General features: G+C 38.8%; 2 protein-coding genes across 2 annotated transcripts; one reads left to right on the top strand and one right to left on the bottom strand.

The window, feature by feature from the left end:
• The first annotated feature begins 395 nt into the window (after window positions 1–395).
• LOC143845381 (vacuolar-processing enzyme-like) lies at window positions 396–6,247 on the top strand. Its single transcript, XM_077353696.1, has 9 exons — window positions 396–656; window positions 2,091–2,255; window positions 2,345–2,501; window positions 2,688–2,776; window positions 2,877–3,076; window positions 3,813–3,861; window positions 3,956–4,168; window positions 4,390–4,596; window positions 5,890–6,247. Exons 1-9 carry the CDS (start codon window positions 465–467, stop codon window positions 6,070–6,072), a joined length of 1,455 nt encoding a protein of 484 aa, XP_077209811.1. The 5' UTR covers window positions 396–464; the 3' UTR covers window positions 6,073–6,247.
• A 6,488-nt stretch (window positions 6,248–12,735) lies between these two features.
• Window positions 12,736–20,297, bottom strand: LOC143891839 (uncharacterized). Its single transcript, XM_077396348.1, has 3 exons — window positions 20,117–20,297; window positions 19,912–20,008; window positions 12,736–13,111 (listed from the first exon to the last, which is right to left on the bottom strand). Exons 1-3 carry the CDS (start codon window positions 20,295–20,297, stop codon window positions 12,736–12,738), a joined length of 654 nt encoding a protein of 217 aa, XP_077252463.1.
• Window positions 20,298–20,883: the final 586 nt, after the last annotated feature.

The raw sequence follows: 20,883 nt of genomic DNA, 5'->3' as shown, positions 1-20,883 counted from the left end.
AACTTTTTTTGGGTTCCCCATGGAATATGCACGTGAAATCAAGACCGTCGATCATGTCGGAATCTTGAGGTGATTCACATGATATTAGTCCAATCTTGAGTGGACATCTTGTGTGCAATCAAGACAGTTGTGATTATGGCGAGGTACCAAGGGCATTCTGGTCATTCAAAAACTCACAACGTAAAACAAAATTCCACTTTCAATTCTGTCTTTTCCACGATTCCTATTTTCCAACTAGCTTGGAATATGCATTCCAGCTAAGCCAAACAAATCTGATACACACTCGTAACAACCCAGATACTTATCTGACGGTTCAGAAATCGCCACGTCTTCAACAGAAGAATCTCAAACACAGTGACCCATAACAGCTCGTTAACACTAAACACCTATAAATATCGGCTTTTCTGCTCCCAACCTCACTCCAAACCCGAAAAATCCGTTTTGGAACCGATATTTCGGCCACTATGAATCGTTTCGCTTCTCTTCTTCTCGTTCTCTTCTTCCCTTTTCTCCTCCTCGTCGATTGCCGTCGGAATCTCTCCAAAGACGTCCTCAAAATGCAGTCGGAATTTCCCTCCGGCGGCAATGATACCGTCGGGACTAGATGGGCTGTTCTCATTGCGGGTTCTGCCGGATATGAAAATTACAGACATCAGGTGTTTGTTTGGATGCGAATTTTTTTTCTTGTTTCGGAGTCTTTCTTTAGTGTTGTTTTATGAGATAATTGTGTTTGTGTTTCATTGGTTTTGGGTTGCTGATGAATAGATTTTCTATGGTTTTCGTTGATTTTAGTGACTTTCGTTTCGCCTTTGACATATTTGTTTTTGGCTACTGATATTGCACTACCATGTTTTGATAATTGCACTAACTCACGTTCTCCTTTCTTTTTAAAGTGGTTTCTGAGAGCTTTTTGAGTTTTGGGGGCTGTACTAACCGTTGACGACAGATATTTAAATAATTGAAGACAAATTGAGTTCGTGCAATTATCAAAACGTGGTAGTGCCACTATCTGTAGCTGGTTTTTTTCCCTTCAACTGCGTGTTAGTTTAAGTTTCCGAGACTGGGAATTTTTGGAAGCTATTGATATTGGCACTACCATGCTTTAATAATTGCACAAACTCAGCTTGTCTTTTTCCGTTTTAATTGGCTTCCTACAGCTCTTTGGGATTGTAATAACCATTGTCAACTTTTAAATAATAAAAGGCAAGAGAAATTAGTGCAATTATTAAAATATTGTAGTGCCAATATCAGTAGCCTTTATGGAATTGAATGAAAGTTTTGATTTGGCGAGATTAGTGTTTTCGGTTGGCGATAAATAGATTTTATTGGGTTTTGTCGATTTTAGTGTTTTTCGTTTAGGCTTTCTGTTACGTCAAGTTTCCAAGTGACGGGGATTTTTTTAGAAGGCTACTGATATTGGCCCTACCAGGTTTTAATAATTGCAGAAGCGGAGGTTGTCTTTTCTATATTAATTGGCTTTTGAGAGCTTTTTGAGGGACTGTAATAACCTTTGACAGTTGTATAAATAATAAGACAAAATGATTTAGTGCAATTATTAAAACATTGTAGTGCCAATATCAGTAGCCTTTTTGGAATTGAGTGAAAGTTTTAGTTTTCTGATATTGGTGTTTATTCTACTTAATGTTAATTTATTGTTCTGGTTCGGAGCCATGAGATGCTGTGAATCATGTTTGTTTCTTGTTCTTGTAGTTCTTATTTTCTTCACAACTCTTTTAACATTTTTTTGAATTCATGATTTGCTTCATGAGATATTAGTTTTAGTACTTTCTTACAATTCATGATTTGGAATTTTAACCCACCGAGGCGTTGGCTCTTCAGCATAAAGTCACGGGGTTTGCTCCCTGTTGACGAGTGCTCGAATCCTGCCCCCGACTTACCTGATACACGTGGTGAGTGGGTCGTTGCGTGTATCCGTAGGGACTAGTCCTACTCCCGAAGGGGGTGGGGACATCCTACGTCATCAAATAAATAAATAAATAAATAAATGATTTGGAATTTTAAGTTGAAAGATAAGTTTCGGTTGATGTACAAATGTGACACTTTTACAACTGAAATGTTTTTCTTTTCAGGCCGATGTATGCCATGCATATCAAATCATGAAAAATGGTGGATTGAAGGATGAAAACATTGTTGTATTCATGTATGATGACATTGCTTACAATGAGGAAAATCCTAGGCCTGGGGTCATCATTAATCACCCACAAGGAGAGAATGTTTATCCAGGAGTTCCCAAGGTTTATTTTGCTCATCCAAGTCTTAATAAGTTACATAAATATGCTGATTATCCTTTGTTTTCCTCACATCTGGAATTTACTCAATGCAGGATTATGTTGGGGATGATGTTACTGTTAACAACTTTTTTGCTGCTCTCCTTGGAAACAAAAGTGCTCTAACTGGTGGCAGTGGGAAGGTTGTGGATAGTGGGCCCGACGACCATATTTTCGTGTACTATACTGACCATGGTGGTCCTGGCATCCTTGGTTAGTATTTCTTAGATAGTAATTATCGGATTTCAATCGTTCTAGCTATTTACTAGAAATTGGTATGGTTTTTCATGGTTATAAACCTCAGCATCTCCACTCGAAACTTGACCAGGTAGACTAGACTCAGTTAAGATTCCATCTGTCCTTAAGTTTAGTTTTCAACTTGCTGTTATTTATTTTCAGGTATGCCTATCGATCAGCCCAACCTCTATGCAGATGATCTTGTCACGGTCCTAAAGAAAAAGCATGCTTCTGGATCTTATAAAAGATTGGTATTCAAAAACTTGATGTTACTTTTTAACATTTTTGTAATCTAAATGTGTTTCTGGGAGTAATTTTAGTAATGGATTGTGTGTTTCTGTGGTAACATAGGTATTTTATATCGAAGCTTGTGAATCTGGGAGTATTTTTGAGGGTCTTCTTCCCAAAGATATAAATATCTATGCAACCACAGCTTCAAATTCCGCAGAGAGCAGTTGGGCAATTTATTGTCCTGGAATGTTTCCTGGTCCAACAAAAGAGTATGATACTTGTCTGGGGGACTTGTATAGTGTTGCTTGGATGGAGGACAGGTTCGAAATTTTCCCCACTCCACAAATTTCGTTAATTTTGATGTAGAATGTAAAAAAAAAATGCAGTTTCTCGAGTTCTGTATAACTTGCAACATGTGTCTGTCAAAAAAAGATGCAGGTGTCTGACATGACTTTCCCTAAAGAATCAAAACTTTGAGAAGTCATAGAGACTTGTTAAATAGAAAAATGATATGAGGACGCCCAGGGAGTTTTCTTGGATTGACCTTCTTCCTTGGTTGTTTTGTTGGATTAATATGTTTGACATCCATTCCAGCATGGGAAGCTATCAAAACTGAACTATTGTCCTTTTGCATAGCTTCCGATAATGGAAATCCTTACATGGATCTTTAACTTTTTTTCATCTCGATCATTTTCATACGATCTCCCACTGCCTGAACTTTGTTTTTTCAGAAACAGTTTTTATCAAGCATTTTTGCAGTTTCATCACCTTAGGCCGATGACCCTCACTCGTAGACTGCATTGTTGCAAATATTAGATTCAAAGTAGCCATAGATTTCTGTTTTTTTTCTGTTTTTATTACTTGTCACTACTCTAGTCCACACCATAATTATGTTGTGCCTAGGTTCCTGGAGGAGCGAAATCCTGGGCTTAGGTTTGCTGCATCTGGTTATGTACTGTATTAAACAGAAAAACTAAAAACATGAAAATTTTCATTTTAGTGTTGAATTTTGTGCTTAGTTTGGTATGGTGAATAATTTTTTGTTGATGTCGACAGTGACGCTAACAATTTGCGGAATGAAAGCCTGAAGCAGCAATATCATAGGGTAAAAATTCAAAAATAAAAAAAAATAAAAAACTTGCATTGTGCTTGAATTGCTTATATGAATTTGAATAATCTCATTTTATGGGCAATTGTAGGTCAAAAAGAGGACTTCAGACCATGGTACATATGATCTTGGTTCCCATGTTATGCAATATGGGGATGTAGGCCTTAGCAAGGAACACATGTTTTTGTATATTGGTTCGAACCCTGCAAATGATAACATTAGCTTCATTGATGACAACAAATTGCCATCGTTTTCAAAGGCTGCAAACCAACGAGATGCAGATCTTGTTTATTTATGGAACAAGGTTGGTTGATTTCCTTTATCTATATCTTAATTGAATTTATTTTTGGAATATCATGATATTGCTTACTCCTCTTCTGTCATACAATGCTTACTTCTGCTTAAGAGTTTCAAACCCTACATTTTGATCACTTTTCCATGCTCTGTGTTTTTGTGTTACCCACTTTCAGTTTCTTATCACATTTAATTAACTTTTTCTGAATTATATGTTAATTCTCTTGCTAGTTTCGGAAATCCCCCGAAGGCTCGCCCAAGAAACATGATGCTCAAAAGCAGTTGCTTGATGTTATTGCTCATCGATTGCATGTAGATAACAGTATGGAACTCATTGGGAAGCTTCTGTTTGGGGCTGAGAAGGGCCCGGAGTTGTTGAGGACTGTTCGCCCAGCAGGGCAGGTTTTAGTAGACAACTGGGAATGCCTTAAGACAATGGTATGTGGTTGATGCTCAACCTTGGCTATTACTTTTTATTTTATTTTATGATTTTTTTGTTCATTCATATGAAAAATCAATGAAATGCTCTTAAAAATGCTAGAAAGATGGTTTTGATCTTTTCAACATAAGCAAAATTCCCTGATTCTTGTGTGGCTTGGATTTTTCATAGTGCTTTGTGTGCACCCACAAACAAGCACCATTTCTTCAATGAAAAATGTGCTACCTGTACTACTTGAAAATAAATCCACACACATGTAATCTTTCACAAAAAAGGACCACATACATGTCAGGTTCAAAAAAATAAAAAAATCCACACATGTCAAACACTCTGTGAATATGGGAAGAGGTAGAGAAACCCTCTTATTTATAGTTTTCTACTTTTTTTTATCCTTGTACTGAATTAAATCCGTGGTCTATCTTTTTTAATGAAACATCTCAAACATTGACCAAAAAGTCTGGAGATTATTCTGTTGTACTGGCCTAGTTTCCTCTCATGTCCCATCTACTAATTAGAATATAAGGCTCTGTTTGGATGCTTAAGCATTCTTTAGGGAAGTAAAGTCTATGGAAGGGGGCAGGATTTTGGATGTCCTGTACACCTTGGGAAAGTATGAGCTTTATTAAGTTTGGATGCAAGTTAACCAGGAGAGAGAGAGAGAGAGAGAGAGAGAGAGAGAGAGAGAGAGAGAGAGAGAGAGGATTACCTAGAAATCTCTTCTTTTTTGAAATATTTCATATGTAGATGGTAGTGATTCCACGTCAATATAAATGCAATTATTACTCATGTTTCTTGTTTGGTAATCTTTAAGGATTTGCGTATTACTTTGGCAAAGAAACACCACAAGTGATCCAAAAAGTGCATTTTTTTGCTTAGGGATTGCTTGAGGATCCCTTGCATGTGGCATCCAAACACAGCTAAGGGAATTGCCGCCAATTTGATCATGTCTGGCATTGGAAGTGGAAGTCATTTTGTTTTTTATGAAATTTCATTGCTCCCTCCAACCTTCATATGTAACCCAACTATATTTTTACTCAACTCCCTTCTGCTGTGATTTTTTTGTAAAATTTTCATCTCGAATATCAATCGAATTAGCATATTGTTCTTAGATATTTATTCATATAAATTCACAGAAATCAAGCCTAGGTCAAGCTACCCTTTCTTTTGTGTTTGTAAGACTAAGCCATTGACACAACATACAGAGAGAGAAGAAAAAAAAAAAACTGGGTTAGTTCAATGTACCATCTGTTGAGCTTTTACTCACTTAACTGAGTTTTTTTTTTTTGGTTTAGGTTCGGACATTTGAAACACACTGCGGATCCCTATCTCAATACGGCATGAAACACATGCGTTCTATTGCGAACATTTGCAATGCGGGCGTTGGAAAGGAGACAATGGCAGAGGTCTCTACACAAGCTTGCGCCGAGATTCCCCATGCTCCTTACAGTTCTCTTCGCAGGGGTTTCAGTGCTTGATATCCCATTGGAATCTTGGTTTTATCATGCGTGTTGCTGCAGGACTGGAATAATTATAGATTGAAGAATAAATAAACAAGTTTGTAATGAGCCTTGTTTGTATGTAACTACTCTGCTTTGTATAGCACTTGGGAATGTTATCCTCCATGATATAATATGATACTTCTGTTCTTTAGTTTGGTTGTTTTACTACATCTTTGGATACCATAAAAATTGTTCCTCAATTGCAAATAAGATTATTCTAGTTTAGTCTTATTTGAGAACAGGATATTAATGCCTCTTCGGAAGTCACTAACTATATCAATTTTGAATTTTTTTTTTTTAGGGAAGTGATATTTTCATCCCCTTTTCGTCGTTGGGCCACACCCCTTCTAGTGTAAAGAGGGTAGTCCTAAACATGGTTTTAAATTTCGACCGGACCGACACCAAAATCACCCAAAACCGAAACGGTCATTTATTTCGGCCGAAATTCCGGAATTTCGGCCGAAATTTCGATTTAGCCCGAAATTTAAACCAAAAAACCTTTTTTTATTTTTTTATTTTAATATTTTACTGAAATTTCGACCGAAATTTAATATTGAATAAAATACCATTTCTTTGTGGTACCGGATTTTGACCGAAATTTTGCGGTCTAAAATTTGAAATTTCAGGGTCCGAAACCGGTACCGAAACCATGGTCCTAAATACACTAGAAGGGGTGTGGCCTAAGGACGAAAAGGGGGTGAAAATATCATTTGCCTTTTTTTAATTGCATCAATTTTGAGTTCCTAGTCTTATTTGCGAATTGAAGGCTTATATGCTCATTTTGACTCTAACTTGGGCGAGGCAACCTGATTTCGTTAAAAATGAGACTTAGTCGAACTGACTTGGTGGGTAAATTTCTAAAGATAATTTACAGATGGTATATACAAATTTATGTATTTACATAGACAAACCGCCTTGTTCTTATCGAGTCATGAGTTGACTCGATTCAACTTTGGACTTTCTAGTCATTTTAACCATGTCAAGTTCTAAAAAGGAAAAGTGCTATCTTAAGTGGCCTTATGGATACGCGGATTTTAGAATCTAGGATTTCCTCAAAATCGTAGATGGGAGACGAGACGAGGAGACCAGCTATCATTTTTTGATTTCTCGTCCCTCTTTCCGTCATCAAGAGAGTAGGAGATCATTTCATGTTTCCAGGTTTAAGAAATCTCAGGACGGGGATAGATTTTTATAACTTGGATTTCTTACTTAAAATCCAAGATTCTAAAGAGAAGGGAAACCGACGGTCACCTTATTTTCTTGTCTCCCATCCAAGATTTTGAGGAAATCCAAGATTCTAAAATCCGCGTATCCAAATGGCCCTAAATGATCCGATGGACAAGGATCACTCAAATTGATACGATGAAAATGACACGTAGCAGAATTAGGGTTTCGGTGGGCCCACATGCCCAAATCTTGATTTCAAAAGTTATATTGATGCAAAATCTCTAAAATTTTGACAATCCAGTCGCATAACACAGTTGATCAACATTTCTGAGTACTCTGATTGGGTGCAGATGCACCCAATCGGACTAGACACAGGCGTCATGTGATCTATGGATAATATTTGAAGACAAGGAAGATATTAAATGGATTAGTTATATGATTTTTAGCCTTTTTCTATTTTTTTTAAAAAATTCACCATCTTTTTCTTCTTCTTCTTGTTTTTTTTTTGCCAAAACAGTTTAGCTTCACCCAAAACTTACCTTCAATTATCCAACCATCCAAATCTTAACTTTTTTTTTTTTTTTCATTTTCGTTGTAAACTCCTTTTTTTTTTTTAATTTTCTTTTTTAGATTGACACTCAATAATAATAATAATAATAGGGAAATGATATCAGTGCCAGAGTGTTTTTGATAAACATGCGATCCACTTGTTTGTCGTGTAGTATTTAAAGAGATATCAGATGATGTTATGGTTCTCAAAAAGCTCTTAAAGCTCTTTAAATACTACACGACAGACAAGTGGAGTGCATGTTTATCAAAACACTCTGGCGCATATATCATTTCCCTAATAATAATAAGGGATTTGCTAAGCTTCATCACAAAAGGCTTTTCACGGCTGGTCTGTTGCACGTCAGACTAGCCACCTCGTGAATGGAGACAAAAGCTGTTGTCTTCATTAACAAGGTGGTTGGTCTGATGTGCGACAGACCAGCCACAAAAACCCTTTTGCGATGGACGCTAGCAATTCCAGAATAATAATAATAATAACAACAACAACATTAATATTAAGGGGTTTGCTAGCGTCCTTCGTAGAAGGCATTTCACTGATGGGCAAGCTAGCGTCCAATGTAGAAGGCATTTCACTGATGGGCTGTTGCATGTGAGAGCAGCCATGTGCCAACAAATCCCTAATAATGGTAGGTTATATCTTATAGGGTTTAATAATAGTAGGTTATATCTTATAGGGTTTAAAGATGAAGCAAGTTGACACAAATTAGAGGAATAATGATGCTTTGCCTTTTGCATATATGTATTTCTAAGGATCAATTTTTGGGCCCCTTGTGTAGTAGGGAGCAACATAAGCATTGGTAGTTAGATTAGACCAGACTCCCCTTCCCCGGGATACTTCACCTACTCACCTATTTTCTATTGCTTGTGTCCCTTGATTCATCCGATCTCGAGCTCGGTCATGGGCTATCCACCTCAATCGATTTGACTTGTATCTAATAATATGTAATTTCTGTGTTTTGTAGCACATTGTTTGTCGTATGTTTGTCATATGAACGGCACCATAATTCTTTCAATGCATATATCTGTTGTTAAAAGGAAAAAACTTATGGAGGAAGGAATGGTTAACTTCTAAAAAGGAAAAGGAAAGTAAAAAAGGTGACAAGATATCATAACTAGGCACTTGTCCATGTTCACTTTAAAATCTCTAGCATGGTTTGGTTGCTCTAAAAACAAGAAAAATCAAAGTAAAAAGGATTTATTTTCCTTTCTTAGTATGAGATTTGCTATGCAATTTCGTCGAAAGCCATTTCACGGCTGATTTTTGGGCGATGGAAGAACAGCCACACATGCTAACTTTTCATCAGATTTTGTCTCGTTCATTTTTTTTTTTCATGTTAGGTGGTTGTTCTCTCATGCCAAAGGCAGCTGTAAAATGGCTTTCTGCGAAATTACCTAGCTAATATCTCCTAGTATTGCTCGAATGCCGTTTACTATTCACATGATTATCTATGGCCACTGTAATTTTTTTAAAATACTAGCCAGTTTTCAGTGCTTCACTTTTCCATCAAATCAATTGGAAAAGGAATTATATTTGTTAGATTTGAGATTTTTAAAGATACTTTAGTTTTTACTTATCCTAATTTTTAGGAAAATTAGGGCCACGTGTGGCATACATTAAAATAGACCTGGCAAAAAGTGACCCGGACCCGCGGGTCCACCCGGCCCACCCGTAAATTATGGGTCCGGGTCATCAAACTGGGCCGGACCGGGTGGACCCGCGGGTGCCTGTATCAAAGTGCAAAAGGTTTATTTTGGACTTGTTTTTCCCGTAATTGTCATAATTTTTTAATTTTGTCTGTAGTTTTTTCAGTAATTGTCATATTTTACTACAATCTTTAGGTATTTTTTTTCATAATTTATCTACCTTGCTTCAATTTTTCAGTAATTTTTCATTTAAAACTTAGTACTTGCATGATTATTATTTATTGCTATTATTTATGCTAGCTACCTTTTGCACAAATCGTACTTCTGCAAACTTGCAAGTAATAAGACTTGTCTCAAAAAGTCAACATAAATGGGCTAACATCACATGATCATTGAAAAGGATGGTTGGGGAAGGTGGCTAGCAAATCCCTATACAAACAAAAAAAATCGTAAAAAATATGTCAAGAATCCCGCAGGTCGACCCGGCCCGTACGGGCCGGGTGCTGGTCCAAGCTTAGTGACCGGTAAAAATTTCCTGGTCATTTTGACCCGGCTCGACCGTTTGCCAGGTCTACATGAAAACCTTTTCATGGAATGAGTAATGCTAGGGAAACCGAGAGTAGGACCTAAAGGGAGACCGAACAAATTGTTTCATGCCACAACATCACTAATGAGGTGAGCAATCCTTAAGTTTAGGGAAATCACCAAAAAGTAATTTTTTCTTTAACACGTGGCACATTCTCATTGCAGGTCCCGTTTAGGTGGTACTCTAGGTCTCCATATCATTTTTCCTTCGAGAAATTACCAAAAAAAAAAAAGGTTAATCTTTTAAGCTTCTTCTGAGAAATAACAAAAAAAAAAAAACACGGCAAGAATGATAAACGAAAGAGTATTATCATAGCATCCACTTGTTATTCCAATCCTTTTTGAATGAACTAACAAAAATGCATTGTTTTAGCATGATTTCCACGTATAAAGCTTTCTATCCTTTTATAATTTTCCTTTCATGGAGTATTATCATAGCATCCACTTGTTATTCCAATCCTTTTTGAATGAACTAACAAAAATGCATTGTTTTAGCATGATTTCCACGTATAAAGCTTTCTATCCTTTCTAATTTTCCTTTCATGGAGTTAAAAAAAAGAAAGAAACATTCTCCTTCGTTTTAAAGAGAATTGAGACATTGGAGAAAACCAAATTAAAGGTAAGTGCTTCAAATCTCATTTTCAAATTCTCCACCTCTTGATCTGCACTTTGAAAATTTAGACTTTACAGCACTGAGCTATGTAAAATTAGGTGTATTAAAAACAGATAGAGTATCTCAACAACTAACAACATGAATAGAAATCGTTGTGTGATTTGGATTTTTAAAAATAATTTCATCTGTTTTTTGTCTGATAGGCTGGGATCGAACCTCCGACCTCAAGGTTGAAGGCTTATGTGCTTGCCATTGAACTAGAGGCCCAATCCCGAGGAAACTTTTACAATTATTCATAGGGCGTAAATTGGGTGTAAAACAAATTTTATGCCCATTTGGGAAAATGTGTAGAAATTTTGTTTTATGCTTCCAATTCCACAAACCCTTTTGGTTTTGGTTTGTTTTTTGTCAGGTTGCTTTTTATCCTTTTTGTCTGATTTTGATTTTTAGCTTTTTATTTTTCTTGGTGTCTAATTAGCCATTGGATCAAAACGGTCACGGATAAGAAAGTATATAAGCTAATCACTTTATTTGTGAACATTTGATTTGAGATCTAAAAGGAAACTCAATAGCACCTTGTTTTGGGATCAATTCCATTGTAGCTCATTTCATCATTTTATTGGAATTGATCCGCGTCTCTTCTTTTTCTTTTTTTTGATAGGCAAGCTGGGGTTAAGGCGGACCCCGACCAGAATATATTAAAAGGAAAAGAATTTACAATCTATGATAACAGGTTCCAACGGAATCCTGCTCGATCAACATGATGAGATCTTGGGGGATGGCCATAGACTCTATGTCCACCCCCTTACATGGGCAATCAGCTTTAGATAAAAAATCTGCCGGTTGGTTCGCTTCCCTCCAAACATGAGTAACTTTCCAATTTTCAAATCTCCCAAGAGACGATAGAATTCTGTTTCTTAGAGGTTTAACCCGCCACGGACATTCATAACCACCATTAAGAATCTCCACCGCCACTTGAGAATCTGCTTCAACCCAAATATTACTTATCCTTTTAGATAGAGCCAGCATTAACCCCTGCAAAATGGCCTCCATTTCGAGCATGTGAATTGGTTTAATCTCCCCCCTTAGCGAAAATAAACCAATCGGCTTTCCACCATCATCACGAAGAATTCCTCCAATACCAGCACTTCCATCAGCAATAGAGGCATCCGAGTTTAATTTGGTAACATTCTCCTCTGGTTTTTCCCAATAACACACCTGCTGCACCTTATCTACATCAAACAGAGAGCATTTAAATAAATTTGCAAACCTCAAATTTTGAATGGAGAGTTCATCCGGAAGCTTCAAAAACCGAACTCTGTCTCTGATATGAGCAAGAATCCGCCTAAGAATTGATTGCTTGTGGTTGTGAGGTTCTCCATGAATGCGGCCATTACGTTCACCCCAGATATAGTATATTGCCGCCCCAAAGGCCACTCTCATTGCAGTAGCACACTGCCCCTTCCCTCGAAAATGCGATCTGATCCATTCCTCCTCTTCAAGAATCAGCTTCTTTGGACGCCTTCTATAGTTGAAACGCCATAATATCGATCTCCAAATCCATGCCGAAAAGGAACACCTAAAGAATAAATGGTGCACATCTTCTCTCTCCGAATTACATAAAGCACATCTGGTCTCTCTTAAAGCCCCGAGAAAGATGAGTCTATCTCTGGTAGGTAGGCGATTTTGAATGGCCTGCCAAACTGTAAAACTATGCTTAGGGATATGGCCTTTAAACCAAATAGAAGAAGTCCAGATCACTTTTGGTCTCTGAGTCCGGATCGAATTCCAAGCAGATTTCAGAGTAAGCTTGCCATGAGATTCAGGTTTCCACACTGGAAAGTTGCCATCTGTGTCAATCAGGGCAGATGATATCAACTGATTGATTGCTTCCACCTCTGAACTATTAGTACTTTCCTCCCATAACCCTTCCTCCATTAGTTGCCTGATAGAAGTATGAGTAGGGATCGAGATGATGCGAGGATCATTAAAGTTCCGGGTATACATCATCCCCAAGGGATGCCAAGGTTGATTCCAAAAGTCAACTCCCTCCCCATTGCTTATCGAATAGCAAATATGGTTTTTTGCTTCTTCCCTCGCTTGGAGAATGCCTCTAGCCCCCCTGATGGATTAGAAGGGATCTTAATACTCCAAAAGTTTTTTCCTCTAACATATTTCAGAAGAAACCATTTCGCCCAGAGACTTTCATTGTTGCTGATCACCCTCCATAAACTTTTGATTTGAAGGGCCTTGCTGACTTCAAAAATACTTCGAATTCCAATTCCTCCTTCTTCCTTAGGAGAGCACACTTGAACCCAGCTTATAGTGTGGAGAGACTTTGCAAGTGAAGGTCCCGCCCAAATGAAGTCTCTGAAAATTCTGTCAATCTCATTGAGAGTCCCCATCGGCAGGGAGAAAACTGTGGACCAGTAGATACTGAAAGCATTCAACACAGTCTTTACTAGCTCAATTCTTCCAGCACGAGATAATAACTTATTTGCCCAAGAAGAGATCCTCCCTCTGATTTTAGAAATTAGAGGGATGCAATCAGAATTCGTCAACCTGGAAGTTATGAGTGGAAGGCTGTGGACCCCGATCCGAGGACGGTGCCGAGGGACGCGAGATCCCTCCCTGCAAGCCTCTAAGATCTCCACAACGTGAAGGAGAGCTCTACCAAGGAACTCTCGAAACTGTTGCCACCCTCACAGCATAGCATGAGTGGCGATATAAAAAGAAAGAGATACATCCTGATCCGGAGCCAGGGCTCGAAACCAAGATATGTCTGCAAATAACTCAGAGTCGCCATCCATGGATGCGCCATGGAACCAAAACAAATGCTCTGTTTGCAATGGATAACCAGAGATACAAAAGGTCCGTGCCTGATGACGAATGGAGAAGGTCCGAAGAGCGCCCCCAATTCGCCCGAGTGCGAACACTTGGTCTCTTAAGCCATTTATTATTAACCTCGAAGAGTTTTGGGCAAAAATCATGTGAAATGGGAACAATCCTCAGGAGTCGTCTATCTAAGCATGCATTTCCTGAGAATAGAAATAATAAGCACACAAAAAAATAAATGAAAGAGGTGCCACCTAAATATTGCTAGGTCATGAGTGACATGCCTAAAGGGTGTCTAAGTTCTGATGTACAAACATATGCAAGCTATAGCTAAAGGTATAGGATTAGCACAAGAAGGTAAGAGAACACATCAAAACATATAATAACAACACAATAAATCCTAAGACTCTAAAACATTAGCCCGAGTCCTCGGATGGTCTGATGTTCATCCAAAGAAGCCTACGTATCCCCGCCTCCACGAGAATCAAGGCAACGTAGTTCTTCGCACCTATTCTAAGCTATGATGCCTAAGACACCTAGACCTCTATCTTAGACTCGATCTAAAAGACCGGACTAGTTATTAAAGTTTCTTGTACGATTATTTAAATTCCAGTGAATTGTAGATTTTAGGACACCCTATATGTCCTAACTAAATGCAGGTTAGCCCTAAGCTAATGCAGGTGGTTCCTACAACATATGTGTAACTAGGCTGTATTTCCTAAGGAAAATAATAGGATCACTAACGCATCTTAGACCTAGTCATCAGTCGGCGATGTGAATCGCCAACTGACCGGACGGAGGCGTAACAAACCCCTAACTCTAACACAAACACAAACAAATCACACAACACAAGACAAACTCCTAACTCTACAACTCTCTATCTAGGACAAAGTCCTAACTCTAGAGGAAGATCTTTTCGAAAAATAATATTTTGGAAGATTTATATATTTTTTTAAAAGGGTTAAAAGATATATTTACAAAGGTTTGGCTGGACCTGGGATAAGAATCCCAAGCTGCACTACGTACCTCGTGAAAGAGGATCAAGCCAACGTAGTTCGAAACGAACTCTCTACATATCAAACACTTACAGCAAATCAACTATTTTTTGTGTTTTAAGTTTCTAATGTTTTTTAGATTTTTAATGATTTCAATGTTTATGGATTTTAAAATTTCTGATGTTTTCACCCTTTTGGTCAAAGACCGGAGGGAATATACAAAACAACAATCTAGGGACGAACCCTAGAGTTAAAAGGAGAAACTAGGCTCTAATAATACCATTATAAGAGCAAATGAGTCCAAGACTCTCTAATAGCAGTAACTGACGAATAAATGAGTCAAAGACTCTAATAAAAGCAACTGAAGGATAAAAGAGTTAAAGACTCTCCAAAAAGAGCAACTGAGGGATACAAGAGTCAAAGAGTCTTCAAAAGAGAGCAAATGAGGGATACAAGAGTCAAAGACTCTTCAAAAGAGAGCAAATGAGAGATACAAGAGTCAAAGACTCTTCAAAAGAGGGCAAATGAGAGATACAAGAGTCAAAGACTCTTCAAAAGAGAGCAAATGAGAGATACAAGAGTCGAAGACTCTTCAAAAGAGATGGAAACACGAGTCAAAGACTCCACTGACAACAACACAAGTCAAAGACTCCACTGACAACAACATCACACAAATAAATGAGTCAAAGACTCTGTTAAAGAAATGGAAACACGAGTCAAAGACTCCAATAACACCAACTAAAGGATAAATGAGTCAAAGACTCTCTAAAAGAAATGGAAACACGAGTCAAAGACTCCACTAACACCAACTAAAGGATAGATGAGTCAAAGACTCTCTAAAAGAGAAGGAAACACGAGTCAAAGACTCCACTAACACCAACTAAAGGATAGATGAGTCAAAGACTTTCTAAAAGAGAAGGAAACACGAGTCAAAGACTCCACTAACACCAACTAAAGGATAGATGAGTCAAAGACTCTCTAAAAGAGAAGGAAACAGGAGTCAAAGACTCTCCTATAACACCACCTAAAAGGCGAATGAGTCAAAGACTCTCTAATAACACTATCTAAAGGATGAATGAGTCAAAGACTCTTTAATCAAGGCTGACTCCTATGCGAATGGACTATCGACTAAGGAGAAGCTTACAAGCAAAAGGAATAAGAGACCTTGTGCATATTTGGCAAAGGTAAAACACCCAGCCGGGCCGGACAGCTACCTAGCCCTAGGGTGCAACAAATGTGCAACCCAATACCCATAAGGGTAGGGGTATGAAGCCAAGCCGAGTAGGGTGTTCTTTCAAAACCAAACGAAGCACAAAGAGAAGAACTAGCGAGAGAATGAGACCGGGCGGGTCTCCCAAACACACACAAAGATGGGCTCTAAGCAACCTTATCAATGCCCTTGCAAGGGGGAAGCAAGGCTAAGACAACTAATTGACCAAATTGGTCTCTAATTAACAGAGGCACAAATTGAGGTGTAACCTCAGAGAGGATTCTACAAATGAGGCCAAGCATGCCTTCTAAAGGTACACCATTTATCAAAATCAAAGCAACCTCCCTGAGGTTAAGCTAAAAAAAGAGGCTTGCCTCCGAAGAAGGATTGCCTAACGAGACAGAGTATGTCTCCTAGTACAGGTTATAGTGTCTAAAAAAATCTAATCAGAAACCCAAAAGACTGTGCTAGTCTATCCAAAGAGAGGAAAAATGATACCAGATAATCTCAAATTTTCAATCAATTATTATAAAAACAAATCAAATATCAGCAAAATATGATCTACAACTAAAGAGTGCACAACCTGTAGCAATCATAAAATGATAAACAACATTAATTAGTCCAGACCAGCCGCTGGATAGCCTAATAAAGCAAAAACAATATCAAACACTTCAAAACCAACCACAAACCCCAATACGGGGACTCCAATGAAATCAGATGATGCCAAAGTAATCATCTGATTCCCTACACATATAATATTTCTACAAACCGCCTTGAAATCAGACGATATTCGTGTCAAGGACATCGAATAGTCCAAATCATCTGATTTGCTTCTTCAATTAAACAATTTATTTAAAATAAAAAGGAATGAGTATGAGAAGCTTTGAGATAATCTCACCTGAACACCATTTATTACCGTCTTCAAACCCTAACTCAAAGCTTAGTACAAGAGAAGAATATTAAAAAATTTAACAGATTATACAAATGCATCAAATGATATTTCTAATTTTTATAAATTTCGATGCATAACAGGGGGCATATCTGAAAGGTTGGGTAGGCCTACTCAACAAAAGAGGGGAGCACTACTTAGATTGAACGAGTCCCCTAAAGATGGGCTTGGGCTATCGCCTTCATCGCTCCCAAGACGGTCTTTCTCCTTTCAAAGTATATATTTTATGAAGGAGAGACCCTTGCGGCGCAAACCTAAAAGGTGACAAGTAAGCAACCTGAACGAGGTCCACCAAACAAGGAGACTAATATGCTGCGAACAAGAGCGAAATGCGGCATCGAGGAATAAAATGCAAGTTGGCATTAGAAACCAAATTATTGAAATCATGATATTGGAGCAAATATCTACAAAGGAGAACTAGAAAGACATAAACGGGCCATGAACACTCTGAGGGCAAGTGACCTTTGGCTTCACAGCAATGATATGAGTAATTCCCAAAGCTAAATACATATGATAGTCAACACCCCTTTGTCAAGTCATGAGAGCAACACTTGTGCAGTGCCAATTTTTCTATGAATGGGGGGTACCTAAAGATCCCCTTTGAGATTAAATCTCTCATGAGAATCTGAATTTCAAGAATGAGAAAATGTGCAAGAATATGCAGCCGAATTCTATTTCTTTTCTGTCATGAAAATTCAAAGCATGCACGTGACAAAGCCAGATCATATATGTATAGTTCGGACATAAGCATATAAGGTCAGGCCAAGGGTTTAAAATGACTATCGGGCAGATGGCATTAACACTATCATGCTTTGATAATTGTACAAACTCATCTTGTCTTTCCTTCTTTTGATTAAAGAGGCTTTGAAAATTATCACTACCTTGGGCAGCTATTTAAAAATAAATAAAAATAGAAGAGACAAGATGGGTTTGTGGGATTATCAAGTCGCAATACAGTCAAGATCAACTACTTCTCCTTTATGGTCTTTGGGGAATGCTTACAAACCAATTAAGGAAATGCCGAGGCAAACATTTCAGTCAATCTGCCTCCAAAAGAAAACGTACCAGGGAGATGAAGCTAATACCCATGCCAAACATTTGTACCAACTCCCCTTTGTCTTTCAATATTAACATAACCATAAGTAAAGATACTAAAAAGAATCATCAACATGCTGTCACTTTTACCAACCAATAATCACACAAAATGAGCTTAAATTTACATTTGAGATTAAAGGAATAAGATAGAATATCTTCAACCTTCCAAATACCCCGACCTTTCAGTCACTTAACAATAAATAAAAAAATTTGACAAATTTTCAAGAAAGGAATAAACGAAAATGGCTGCAGGGTAGTCTATACAGAGAAATCAAAACATGATTGGAAAATTTGAACAAGAGCAATTAAATCAAATACCATTATGCATTAGGATGAAGAAAAAATTAATTAAAGCTCAGTAAACTTTAACGAAGCATTCTCCTAGAAAAATTGAGGTGAAAAGAGGAACAGTGGATCAGAATCAGCATACTTCAAACATACATATCACAAACACATTGCATTAGTAGGATGAAATGTTTAAAGAATTTAAGACATAGAAAACTGCATAGATAAGAAGATAAATAGCTACTTGCCTGAGCTACTACCAAGGCTTTCAGTTATAGACACACTCAGAGCTCAAAAGACAAATGAAAATACCGATGCCTCAGCCCTTGCCAGATTCATTTCTAAAGTTGGAAAGGGGTCGAGAGTTTGATTGACAAGGGTTGGAGTGGATTTAATCAAATGAAGAAGATGATGGAAGAAAGGGTTGGGGTGGAGAAATGATGGCGATGATGGTTGCAAGGGGTGGTAATGGTTGGATTCCGGCAAAGGGGTTGGTCGGAAAAAATGGTGGATATTGCAGAGGTGAGGATTTTGGGTAAGAGAGGATGGAGTTATAATGGGTAGAGAGTGGGTTTGGGGTGAACAGAAATGGGTTTGGGAATTTTTCTAAAGGGGGTTTGCAGAGATTGTGGATGCCGGATTCCGGCGAGAATCCGACCGGGGAAGGTAGGAGGTTGTGGTGGGTTATGGCCGGCGGGAGGGTTGACCGGAGTTGCAGAGGAGAAAATGGGGGTTGGTTTTGGATATGAGAGGCAAGGATGGAGATGAGAGGTGGATGATGGAGGTTGCCGGAATTAATGGGGGAGGGTTTAGGGGAAGATTGTGGTGGGTGAAAGAGGCAGCAATGGCCGGTGGGTGGCTTGCCGGAGAAGGTGGCTGTGAGGAGAAGGGGTTTGCCGGAGGTGGAGGTGGCTGTGAAGGGTGAAACTGAATGAACGAGGAACCAAATGGGTTTTGGTCTCGAAAATGGTCGGTGGTGGTGGAGGTTGGGATTGTGGCTGAGATGGAATGGGAAGAAGATAGTGGATGGTTTGAGGTTGAAGAAGATGATGGGAAATGGAAGAAATACAGGAAGATGGTGGTGGTAAAAATGGGGAGGGCCGGATTCTATGGTGGTGAAGATGGGTGGCGAAGGTGGAGGTGTAGGTGGATTTAATGGAAATGGAGGTGGGGATCGGGTCTTGCGCGCGATGGCCGGCGGCAACGAAGAGTGCCGGAGAAGATGACCGGCTCCTCCCTCTGTCGTTCTTGCGGCTGCCCCTCTCCCTCTGCCGAGAGAAGAAAAATAGAAAATCCCCCCTCGCAAACCCTAGCTCGATGGGTTTTATTAAAAACCAGATGATGAAATTGACCCCCCTCTTCTCCTTTGGACAGCCCTCCTCTATATAATTTTTAACGAATTATGACCTACAGGGGGGCGTCCAAGTTAAAAAAAAAAAATGGGGCAAAGATTCCCCTCTCTACATGATCCTAACCCTCTAATTTGATCTGATAGCCCTTACTCATTGCTTGCGAGAGAAGCAACATAAATTCCCAAGAATGCCCTTTTTTACATGGAAAAAGACGTATTTCACCTCCGCCCTTCTGAACTTGCACCACGACACTGCCCTGGCTCATTCGCCAGGCAAACGTGCTCGGATCTTGACGAAATTTCACAGGGACCTTGATGGGACCCTAAGCTACCCCAGGGTTTAATTTGAGATCTCAACTCACTGATTTGACGAGGCCTTGCCCAAACGACACGAACTTAGGTCTGGTCAAAATGGGGTGTCTACAAAGGCCCAGATATTTCATGGGGAAGGTTCCTTCCTCCATTTGCAACACTCTTCTAATATGATTTTTAAGCCTGTGGCTGCATCCAACAAACATCACCTCCGATTTCCCAACATTAGCCTCCAAACCAGTGCACTCTCTAAACCTGCTAAGGCAGCTCATAATCTGATTAGCATTCTCAACAGTTGCATCTGCAAACAACATAACATCATCAGCATAAAACAAATGAGTTATCCACATATTGCCCTTGGAAAATGGGGTGGTGAGACGACCCATTTGCCCAGCTTCATCTAAAATACAGGAGAGGATATCCATAACAAAGCAGAATAATAGAGGAGATAGGGGATCCCCTTGTCTGATACCGTTGGCTGCTTTAAAGTACCCCCTTGGGCTGCCATTAACCATAACAGAGAAGGATGGAGTAGTGATACACTGTTTCACCCACCCACACCATTTTTCATTGAAGCCCAATCTTGCCATGTACCCAAGGATAGCCTCATGAGATACATTGTCATATGCTTTCCGGAGATCAATTTTCACACACACAGCAGGTTTGGCTTTTTTCCTATGGAAATTATGAAGCAAATCTTGAGTCAGGAGAATATTATCTTGAATTGATCTGCCTTTAATGAAAGCAGATTGATACTGCCCAATGATTTTATTCATCACATTTCTGATCCTATTTGCCATCAGCTTCGTAATGACCTTATAGGAAAAATTACACAAGGATATGGGACGAAACATATCCGGAGAAGAGGCATCAGTACACTTTGGGACTAGAGTAATGTTGGTAGCATTAGCTTCAGCTAACAGGATCCCCTGCTTAAAGAAATGTCATTAGCTTCAGCTAACAGGATCCCCTTCAGTACACTTTGGGACTAAAGTAATGCTGGTAGCATTATCCGCGTCTCTTCTTGCATTCATTGCACTCTCTCTTCTTGCATTCATTGCACTCATTTCTTTCATCGAGTGTTAGGGATGTTAAAAGCCAACCCAATGAATCCTCAACCCAATAAATAGCAGACCTTCAATCGCCTACCAAGTTCGTTCCATTTTTTTTTTGGAA

Source organism: Tasmannia lanceolata, unplaced genomic scaffold (assembly GCF_043159265.1).
Source record: "Tasmannia lanceolata isolate RefF3 unplaced genomic scaffold, GAP_Taslan_0.1 ptg000015l, whole genome shotgun sequence".
In the NCBI taxonomy this organism is placed as follows: Eukaryota; Viridiplantae; Streptophyta; class Magnoliopsida; order Canellales; family Winteraceae; genus Tasmannia; species Tasmannia lanceolata.
This window is presented reverse-complemented; position numbering and strand designations above follow the sequence as displayed.